At 34.3% G+C, this 11,668-nt stretch overlaps 2 protein-coding genes across 2 annotated transcripts; one reads left to right on the top strand and one right to left on the bottom strand.

The window, feature by feature from the left end:
- Positions 1-529: 529 nt before the first annotated feature.
- LOC145029881 (uncharacterized) lies at positions 530-1,018 on the bottom strand. Its single transcript, XM_078978333.1, has one exon. The coding sequence runs from the start codon at positions 1,016-1,018 to the stop codon at positions 530-532; it is 489 nt and encodes a 162-aa protein (XP_078834459.1).
- Positions 1,019-1,970: 952 nt separating this feature from the next.
- LOC145029880 (uncharacterized) lies at positions 1,971-2,666 on the top strand. The gene is made up of 2 exons (XM_078978331.1): positions 1,971-2,347; positions 2,612-2,666. Exons 1-2 carry the CDS (start codon positions 1,971-1,973, stop codon positions 2,664-2,666), a joined length of 432 nt encoding a protein of 143 aa, XP_078834457.1.
- The last annotated feature ends 9,002 nt before the right edge of the window (positions 2,667-11,668 follow it).

Genomic DNA, 11,668 nt, shown 5'->3' with positions numbered 1-11,668 from the left:
TAACACATAATAAAATAATTTTAAAAAATAAAAAAATAACATAGAAATTAAATTACACATAACATCTAAATTCAAAAAAAAAAAAAAAAAACAACAATGCTATTCGTTATTTTTTTTTAAAAAAAACTAAACGTTATTCGTTATCGTTATTGTTACCATATAAGATATAATCCGCCAAGCCCCCTCGAAGTTTTCTGTGTTTATTTGCGTCCTGAATGTCAACGACTCATTGCAAAAACTTTGTTGTTCCTGGTTGAAATTGAACGTGTCTGGGCTCCGTTGGGATATAGTGTGCAATATTTCGTCCATTATCTTCTACTACCATGTTATGCATTATGATACATGCATACATGATATATCGTAGAGTTTCTAAATCTAATGGTCATGTTGCATGTTTAACTATATGTCACTTCGCCTTCAGCACTCCAAAAGCACGTTCCACATCCTTACGTGCTCCTTCTTCTCTTCTCTTAAAAAAATTATCTCGTTCTTCAACTAGGTGGCGGAATGCCTTCACGAATGTGGAATACTAATGATATATTTCATATGTGTGGTAATACCCATATTTGTATTCGTTTCCATTCACCGTGAAAGGAGCATTCGAGGCTTTCCATTCAAAAGATCGTCGAATATTGGCGACTGAATAAGAAAGTTGATGTCGTTGTTGGAACCTGCAACCCCAAAAAAATGCATGCCAAATCCATAAATCTTGATAAGCAACAGCCTCTAAAACCAACGAAGGTGATCCGTGATGACCACTTGTGTATTGCCCTTTCCAAGCTACCAGACAATTTTTCCATTTCCAGTGTGTGCAATCAATGCTTCCGATCATTCCAGAAAACCCATAGCGTTCTTCATGCGTCGCATACAATTCTTGCAAATCATGCAATGAAGGTTTCCGCAAATACACGTCTCCAAATGTTTTAACAACACCCCTTGACAATGTATACAAACTCTCCCTTGTGGTTCTTTTGGACATTCTCATATAGTCGTCCATGGTGTCGGGTGACTCCCCCATAGCCATCAAATGAATGGCCGCAACACATTTCTGCAATGTTGTAAATCCCCGTCTACCTCTAGCATCATATCTCAATTGAAAAAATTCATACCTAAACATAAATTAACTACAGTTTAAAAATATATTGCATATGTTGTAAAATTAAAGAAACATGTACTAGATTTTTATTTATTTTGTATAAAGTATAGTAAAAAAGTAATACCGGCTTCCCAATGCATTGGCGATCCGATGGAACACATTTCTACTCAAACGAAACCTTGCTTTGAAGTCCTTCGACCCGTATACACAATTATCCGCAAAGTAATCTTGATTTAGATGTTCGTATTATTCATCGCGATTTATATTTAACATCGCAAGTCTTGTTAGTAGCGGGGCTAGATCTGGTTGTAGCAGGTCGGTAGTATAATAATGATACATTATGCTGAAGAAAATATCGTCATCTGAATCATCGAACGCGTCGAAAGGGTTCATATTTTTTTTTTTTGAAGATAATTGAAATTATGTAGAGAGAAGAAAAGAAATTGTGTGAAAATTTTAATAAAATGTTAGGTATTTATAGGGTAAATGATTTTTTTTAATGGTTATTTTTTATATATATAAAAGAACCGTTGCCAAATGGTTAGTCAATGAAATGTTTGAAAATTGTGTCGTTTCTTCTGGCTGTGACGCCAACAAGCTTCGCCCTTAACGAACAAAAACGAGAAGGGCCGGGGGTGGTGTTCCCCCTGTCACGACACCGTTAAGGCTTGCCACGTCCGCGACACCGTTAAGGCTTGCCACGTCCGCATAACGAGCACGAGAAGTGCCCATACCTTCTCGTCTAAAACATAGAATTGAAATGCTTTAACTTCAATTTAATACGTCATCTGCATTCATTAACTCACAACCTTTATGGAAGATCCTAATATAAAATGATTCCGAAACCCATTTTAAACTCACAGAATATCAAATGATGAGTTTTACCAGAGGAAATTATTTCAGAATTTTCCTTCTCCTCATTTTAGCTTTTTATGTTATTGTTTCCTCTTCTACATTGGCTAACTCTATTTCTCCCTCCAGGTGTGGCTTATTAACAGGATGGACTCTCTATATTACAAACAATGTCGAGAGTGATATAGTGGTTCATATTAAATCAACAGATCATGATCTTGGAAATCATACAATTCAATTTAATGGTGTTTATAGTTGGACCTTCTGTCAAAAAATTATCGGAACACATTTTACTGGTGACTTCTATTGGGGTTCAAAACATCAATCTTTAGCTTTGATTGATAGAAGACTTATTTTCAAGTGTCGTCAAAAGATTTTTGGCGATGATGATTGTTACTGGTTAGTTAGGCCTGATGGATTTTATCTCTCTGCCTCTAATAAACCATTTCCGTATGGTTGGGAGAAAATGAAATCATGGCCTTGAAGTGTGTTGACTACTTGTGTTTCTAATAAATCTATGTATTGAAGCTTGGTTTATAAATATAACAAACTTAATATCCATGTTTCACATTGGGTTGAGATTTCATTTATTCATTATTTCATTTACAGTATTGTTTTTTTTTTTTTTTTTTTTTTTTTTTTTTTTTTTTTTTTTACTTATAGGATATTGTTACATGCCATGGAATTCGAAATGCTAAACAAGAAAACGAAGGTCTGAAGATTCACTTATTTCCACAACACATCGTTAGTATTTTTCTATCATTTGTCTTCTTATATATTAATAATATTTGTTAGTCTTAAAAAATAAATTGCATAACGACAATAAATAACTCAATATATTATTGTCCTCCATTCATTTGAAATATTATCACTTAAAAACAATGTAAAGGTATTTATTTACAGAGCTCATAAATGTATTGACAATGATGATATATTTATAGTTTTTTATCTGCTGTTACATGGAAGATTACACATCGATTTTATTTTGTTTATTTATTTTTTTTGAGCAACCGAAGATTTTATAAACCAAAAGCCAGTGCCATAGAAAATTCTCGAAACATAATTAAGAGGTGGTCTCCTCTTCCGTATTACACAAACAACCGACGTGGAGAATTGGCTACTATGATGCTTTTGGAGCATATGGTATGGGCAACTTGAAGTGGTGTTGTAACAAAAAATAACAAGAAGATGCGGTGGTGTTCATGGTGTTATAACACCATGTTAAGCGGAGAGAGATATAGGGAGAGAGAGAAAGAATTTGTGCAACCAATAGAAAATCAAGTTGCATCTAGTCATGGCCACAACAAGAAGCAGCACAACTAGATACAACAAAAAAATGGTGGGGGGTTGATATTTTTTAACGGCGTTGAAGATACTCCACCTCAGCAACAACAGATGCAAAATTTTTATTTACCATGAAAACAACAGGATACGACACCACATGGCCACGTCAAGAAGAGAATTCAATTTTTATCAACATTTGATACTCTTACCATTCAATATAGATATGCTATATTTGGAAAATTAGACAACTTATTTATACAATGTGGGTTCGCATTTTTCTAATTTTGTGCATTAATTGGATTTTTGAATTGACAAATTATATTTCTATAATACCTGCTATCCATAACATTTTCTTATTGTTATATGTATGTATTATTTAGGTAGAACATGTTATTATAAGTAAAAACACTATAGAAAATTTTATGGCTAAAGTTTGAACAGTGGCGGATGCAGACTATTTTAGTAGGGGTGTCGTTCATACTTCAAGCAGGTGCACCTAATAGAAAAAATAATTTTTTTTTTATATTACGAGCCGGAAATTAAGCAGTGGCCCGGGACCCCCAATTCTCCACATAGGTCCGCCACTGAGTTTGAAATAAAGAGCTTTTGTAGAGACTATATATATATATATATATATATATATATATATATATATATATATATATATATATGGTTAAGTTCAAATGAGAACACTATTTAATGTGAGAAATGAGAACACTACTTTATGTTACTATTCTATGAATTTTGTATATACAATGATATGACATTATTCATCAACAAATATACGAACAATCACACATTAATATTCACATTAAAATTTTGTATGTACAACTTTATGACATTATTCATCACCGAATATACGAACAATCACATATTCAACATTCACATTAGAATTTACTAAATTACTACACATATATATATAAATTTTATAGTAGAATAGCAATATAAAATTGAACATATTCATATTATAATTACTACAATACTATACATATTAAATTCATAGTAGAATAGCAACATATAGTAGTGTTCTCACGTTCTCACATTAAATAGTGTTCTTATTTGAACTTAACCATATATATATATATATATATATATATATATATATATATATATATAGTAATAAATGACGGACACCATATGGATTTGGTGGTTCCAAATGAGTTAAATTTTGTTGATTTAGACGTGTAGGAATTGTTATATTCTTATTTATAGTGGTGTGGTCTTTTTCGTTTGTATAGATAATGTAAATTGAAGCATGTTAACCATTTTGTGTAATTGTTGTCTTGCAAGATAGCTATGTTTTACCAATGTTTGTATAGTTGCATAAGTTATAACCAACTTATAAAGTATATTATAGTTATATGATCATTTCTTTTGCTTATTTTCTTCATAAACTTTAAGTAGATTGTTGTTTTTCACGTTAAATAGTTGTATATTGTACACTAAGCAGCTATTTTATAAATTGGAATTTTGTTTTTCCAAACCATTTGATGAAAGGTGTTTATGCTAGATAAAGTTTATATACTCCTAAAACATTTGATGATACTTATCTATATTACAATAGGTATAATAAAAAAAAAATAATAAAGTTTTGGACCTGATTTTGAAGAAGAAACTACAAACAGGACCGTAAATGTAGGTTAGTCTTACAATTTAAATAAATAAATAAGCTTATGAATTACATTGATATTACTTACCTATAGTTGCAATATGGTTGATTGATCAATGTACAATGTCTTTTATAAGAAATCATACCAAAGTATATTATTGTAATAAAAACAAATGGAAGTACAATGTTATAAAAAAGAAACATGGAAATTAAAGGACATTGCTATTACTTGCATTCTAGCCTAAAAACAAATAAACAAACCTTGGAAAAGTACAATGGTATTGGTGAATATTGTTCGTAAAAGGGTACTCAAGGAAATAAGTAGTTGGTTAAGAAAAATACATTGTGCTAACAGTTTGCGCATCCAGAGGCTCAGAGTGTCAGAGAGGCAAAATCCTCTCATCTCAACCATGTGGTAACGGCCTTGAACCCCTAAAACAATTGGGTAGGATTTTCAATGTGTTATATACTAATAAGGAAATATTGAAAGTAGAATGCTAAAATTTGGTAGATTATTCAAAGTAAAAATATAAGAAACTATTGAAAGTAAAATGCTATAATTTTATAAATATTTAAAAGTATATTGTACTAGTAAGAATAATAATGAAAGTAAATTGTCGTTATTGGGTAGATATTAAAAAGTACAATGCCTTACGCTAATTGGAACTACAACTCTGCCATTTACAGAAATGGAAATAGAATTCTTAGCCCTAGTCCCTGTATATTGCATAAAGCAAAATAAAAGTAAGTAGCCATGTATATTGTCACACCCCAAAACTAAGAACGGTGGAAACGTTCTGGGGCGGAGGACGTCATGTAAAGTATCACAACACAGTAAATGTAAATAGGCAAACAACATCATCCATTGCATTAAATATATAATTATAATACAAGCGTGTTCTGTACAGTATAGACACCAAAAATAATGTATATCAAAATAATAAGATGAGTCTTGGATGCGCTCCATCTTCTCAAAAGCTGGCCTCGGTACCTGTCTACTGATGACCTGAGAATACAAGTTATTTTGATAGCGAGTATCAACATTAAGCTGGTGAGTTCATAAGTATTTTAGTGTCGGTATTTGTTATCCAAAAACGTTTGAACATATCTCAAGTGTAAGTTTGTAAAATGTAAGTAAGTGTTTGTACAAGTTTGAATCTCTCAGAAAAACCTATATTTTCTATTAGAGTAGCCTTCTACCAAGGCTTAACAGTTTTGTATGCTCGTTTGTTGTAAAAGTGGGTAATTTTCTCAAGTGTAACTATCATTTTCAAAATATAATTTGTACAAATTGTTTCACTTCAAAATGTTTTACAAACTCTTTTACTTATCAAATACTATTATTAAACTTTGTTTTACTTCTTATAAATTGCATGCCCATATATGTATAGATATATAAGAAATGTTTAAAGGGCTTAGGAAGGCCATCCGCCCTATTTCCTTTTCGCACTTGAGATGTGGTCTGGTGGGATTTCGGGTAACCATCCGAAGGTCGTTTCAATATTAATTATATATCAACTATACATATATAGACATAAAAGTACTTCCATATTCATACTTATCAGTACATCATTAGTAAGTTACCATCGGGGTAACACAGGATCATATCTAGTCCTGTTTCCTTGTTAGGTAGCTAGTTAAGGACATTGTGTATAAACATTTGAGGCTAGAAATCATTCAAGAACACTTAGGTTTTGGAGTTTACGCCCCAAGAACGTTCTTGGGCGGTAAACTCCCGGATCTTACGTATTTGACATGAAATCAATGTTATTAAGCATATAACAAGCATTAAAACACATCTAGGAAAGTAGACTCACGATTTGGGATGAAAACCCGAAGATCCGTGAGAGAGAAAGTGGCTTTTCTCTAGTTGGAAATGTGAATAATGAATGAATTTAGTTCAGAAATCTATTTATAGTCCTGAAATATTTTGACAGAAAATATTTTTATTCCGGAAATGATTTCTAATATATCTGAGTGTTGGAATAACAGTGTTGCACAAAACCGTAGCGCATCCACTCTCCTGATGTTTACTGAAGTGTAAACCCTAAATTACTCCAACTTATACGAAAAGTCTGAAAATCGACTATGACTGTTATAACTTCTATTGAAGTGATATTGTTTGTATAGAATGGAAATTTCGGGTTGTCAGATATATTGCATAACGAAAGTAAGTAGTACACTAAGGAGAGAAAACAACTTATAGATATGGAAGGATTGAAGGTGTATACATCTACAAGAATTGAAAACACTTTAGTACATACCTAAAATCCAATATATATATATATATATATATATATATATATATATATATATATATATATATATATATATATATAAGATTATAATCATAAACAATAGACACAAATAGAAATATGGAAGAAAAATCAGGTTAACTAAAGTAGGGGTAGATAGGGTTAACTGTTTCAATCACACATCTATCTTGACTAATCTTGTAGAAGCTTTGTATTTATAACAATTACTTGCAACACATGCTAAAGTTCTTGCTTGGCACTCTCAACAAGGTAAATAATTAGGTACGTACACCACATAAAAGAAGTTCATTTTGTTTGTAATAATTAGAAAATCGTTTCAAAAAAGACCTGGAGGAGAAATGTGGGACTCCAAAATATATAGGGGGTAATACGAGTCTAGCTGACATAAGACTACAACAAAAAGAATGAAAAATGGCATACATACCACTTTTCTCCACTAGCTTCCGTGTCGGCAGAAAACTTATATTCATAATCATGTTCTCTTTGTCAAAAAGATCCAACATTCTCCTAACCAAATTGATTTTAAATTCTAGTTAGTCATGGTAGGCTACAACATGCAAATACGAAAACTATACCTAACAATCTGTGTATGCGTGTCGTGTATTCGTGTCAGACACGAATTTACACGACATGAATTTGTTAAAGATGAACACGACACAAATTATAAAACGTGTTTAGGGTATCAAACACGAACAGAACATGTAAAAAATTTGTGTGACACGTGACACGACACGAATAGACACGTTTTTTAGCTGTGTTACACGAAAAAACACAAATAGACACGTTTTTAATGATTTTTTTAAGCTAGGGCTATAAACAAATTATTGACTTTTCCAAAATTAGTCCCTAATATATTATAAATATAAAATGTAACCCTAAAGTATATATGTGTATATATGTGTTTATACGTGTTTGTACGTGTCACATGTCAACACGAATTTGTATCGTGTCTTATACATGTCTAAACAGGTAAATTTGTGTTTGATACATGTAAGACAAAAAACATGAATTTAAAATACGTGTCAAACACGAATAAACACGAAACACAAATTTCTAAAACACATACATGGAAAACTCGTATTGTGTTCGTGTCGTGTTAATCGTGTCGGGTATCAAATTGTCAGGTCTAAAGAACAATTGATATAGTGTCGAAAGTGAGATCATTTTCAAAAAACATGATATCTCACAAGCATAATATTTTAGTTTCTCATTCACTTCTGATACAAATCATAATGTAAAAGGGCAAATGAACCAAAGCTGCTACATGCATAATCTAGAAGAAGTAAAAGGGTATATTAAGAATATTGCTAAAATCGGTTAGAGAGAGAGAGAGAGAGAGAGAGAGAGTAATAAATAGGGAAGATGATTTCATTTGTGAGTCGTCGAGACTTTTGATATTTTGATACATTTTGTATTGGCTCTCAGCCTTGTGGCTGTGAGAGAGGGGTTAGCCCCGGAACAATCAATTGATTGTGTTTATCTTCTAACTATTATATCATCTTCTTCTGAGTTTAGTTACTTTCATTACAATCATAATTTTTGTTCTTCATCATTGGTCCGACCTGCTACGACCTGCCTTTGTTTCACCATGTTTAATTTCAATGCGTTTCACAAAATGATGGATCGTGAACGGGAAGAAGCAAGAGAATTTCGAAAAGAGAGGTTGACTTGGATGAAGCAACGGGATCCTGAGTTTTTATCCAACATTAACAGTTTTCCAAATTCGATCGTGACGTTACTAGAACCGGTGGTTGATGATGCTCCTAGGGATACGTCTTCTGGAATTCCAGATTCCTCATGTACTTCTCCGGTAACCCATGTTCCTATGATTGAGGGTTTTGTGTGTTTCTCCGGTGGCAATTCCACTCCGAATACATCAGAAGAGGTGGAGAGTTTTCCAAGGGCGGTAAAGCAAAAGAAATTAGTAGAGTTAAATGGCTCTGATACTTTTCTAGTCACTACTGAACTGGTGATCGAGTGTTCCGAGTATTTACTAGATGACAATTCCATCCCGAAATCATCAGAGGTGGTGGAGAGTTTGTTAGGAACAGTGAAGAAGATTGATTACCAAAGAGCAGATTCAGAACACGAATCTCCACTTCGAGATTAATGGTACTTCTCCTAACTCTCTTCTTCGTCATCTCCAATTAAGCATAACAGGGTCTAGGAAACATGGGTGGAATTCGACATCTCCATTGGATTTGGTTGACGACGGTCATGACTGCCGCGACACAGAGTCGGAACGGGATTCCAAAACACCACCGACATTTTTGACACCACCATCATTACCGCCATCTCCACCTCCATGGTTCGAGAATAGTGTCAAGGGTCAAGGTCTCAAAACAGGAAAAAACAAACAAGTTTTTGAGCTTAATCCTCCGTGACGGGGAGAATTCCGGTGGGAAAGTTCCGAGAGCAGAAAAATCGGTGATAGAAGAGCAACATGCAATGGATTTCCATGTTGAGAGGTTGACAAAGCATCAACGGAGCACATGGGAGAAAGCGGTTCCGTTTAACAACGGTTTAGAATGGGGTTATCTAGGTTACCCTTCCAATGGGCTTAAAAATGAGAATTGGGTTCATAATTGTTGAATCGAAAGATAGACTTACTTTTAACGAGCCAACAAAATATAAGCTCACTAGTTAATAAGGCCTTTGATCAATGCTTTATTAATTGGAATGAAAATAATGATGTTTATCCTAATCAACTGCCATCCCGTCCCCAACGCCGGCAATGGATTAAGTGTTTTAATAGGATCGGAGAGTTAGATCGTCGAGTCGCACATAATGGAAGGAACGAAAGAAGAAGGACCTAAGTTTAAATGGTAGTTCTCAAGCCCGCCTGTCTCACCAATTTCATAAATGCAAAGAAGACTGCAATCCCTATGCGTGGGATGCTAATCAAGTAACAATTGATCAATTGTCAAAGAAGGTTTCTATGGGATCGTGTCAAATTTTGGAGTTCTTGGCGGTAAATCAGACTCCAAGAGTGGCAAACAGCTTTGGGGGAAAGCCGCCACCAAGAAGGAAAACCCACCACCAAGTCTTCTACATAATCGTGAGGTCAGGCTGACCGTAAGCAAGCAGGTACCCAGCTTTCATCGGTATCGAAATGACACCGTTTCAAGAACCCCCAATGTCATGTCAGGTTGATGTAGAGTTGGGGGGGGGGGGGGGGGGGGGAGTTTAAGCAGCCAAAAAGGTAGCTTACTTCCAAATGACGGAGGTGTGATTAAGCAGGCAAGAATCCAGCTTACAACCATATGACGGAGGCATGTGGAGTGATCGGTGGGGAAGCTGCTACGTACATAGCGTAATCTTATAGAAGAGGGTCTCACATATAGGTAAATGATATATATATATATATATATATATATATATATATATATATATATATATATATATATATATATATAAAGAGAGAGAGAGAGAGCGAAATCATTTGAGAACTCATAGTTTCCCGAGAACTCGAGAACTAAAATGGATCGTCAGATTAAAAAAATTAAGAGCTAAGATCTTTTATGACACTTTTGTAAATAAACCGGAATAAAAACACAGGAGGGTATCTTAATAATATAACATAAGGGCATTCAGGGGATTTAAAAAATTAGGCCAAATAAATATACCAGATGCTAGTCTCTTTCTATTGCTCGTCCTTTCTCCATATTCTTCACCGACTCCATCGACGTCCTCCCTAACTACATCGATCATCTCCTTCCTCGTTCTGCCTGTAACGCCCACAGTCTAGGAGTTGTCTATCGATATCTGATTTTTTGTGCTTCCGAAGGCAGCGATCCCGAAACCCTAGCCGACAAAATCCATTCATGTATTCGCAAGTGAAGAGTTTCTCCAGAACTTCCTCATTTCTTCCGTGAGGTAAAAGAGAATAATGAGAAATTTCCTCCTATCATGAGGTGTAAGGGTGAATTGATTGGGTGCAGGGCTTTTGGTCAAGTGTATATGGGTATGAATCTCTCCGGTTTGTCGGCCTATCTTCTTTCTGAGATTGACCAGCCAGCTAGGTTGGTTTGGCTATTCTTTTCTATTGAAAAGGAGTCAGCTGTCTGCGCGATTCATCTTCTTCATCTTCTTCTAGGCTCCGTTGGACGACACGGCATTCTCGTTTCAATAAATAGATGTCGACCGTACTTGTGATGGTTCCCAAGGATCCAATATGACCACTTCACTTAGGTCTACGTTGCCACGATATTTTTCTATGGAAGCGGGCGGGGTGTTAGAAGTTCGGTCCGCTTGTTTTTTTGTCGTAGGGGAGGGATTGACCTTTCTAACGCATATTTGTTGTACCGGCATGGCCCCACTGATTTCTTTTCGATCGGAGCATCCAGCGCAACTTCTGGAGAGTTTCTTGTTGTTACACAAGTTTAAAATTTAATTTCATTTGCCTCCATTTTGGTGTTCTGATTCTTATTTGAGCTTTGATTTTGATTATTCTGTTTTCAAGTTTCAGTTGTTGTTAACTGTATGTCTAGAGAGAAGACTTCGGTTCGGATGCTATGTTTATTTAAACTAACTGTTACTGTGTAAGATTTG

The sequence above is a fragment of the Lactuca saligna genome, chromosome 2 (assembly GCF_052625555.1).
Source record: "Lactuca saligna cultivar CGN05327 chromosome 2, ASM5262555v1, whole genome shotgun sequence".
NCBI lineage: Eukaryota > Viridiplantae > Streptophyta > Magnoliopsida > Asterales > Asteraceae > Lactuca > Lactuca saligna.
Note: the sequence above shows the minus strand (reverse complement) of the source record. Positions and strands in the feature narration are given on the sequence as shown.

What these genes read in the sequence shown, in the direction of transcription:
- LOC145029881 (XM_078978333.1), bottom strand. Translation starts at nt 1,018, where the DNA reads ATGGGGGAGTCACCCGACACCATGGACGACTATATGAGAATGTCCAAA.
- LOC145029880 (XM_078978331.1), top strand. Translation starts at nt 1,971, where the DNA reads ATGAGTTTTACCAGAGGAAATTATTTCAGAATTTTCCTTCTCCTCATT. An exon ending in GGCGATGATGATTGTTACTG is followed by an intron (nt 2,348 to 2,611) that starts GTTAGTTAGGCC and finishes TTTTACTTATAG; the next exon opens with GATATTGTTACATGCCATGG.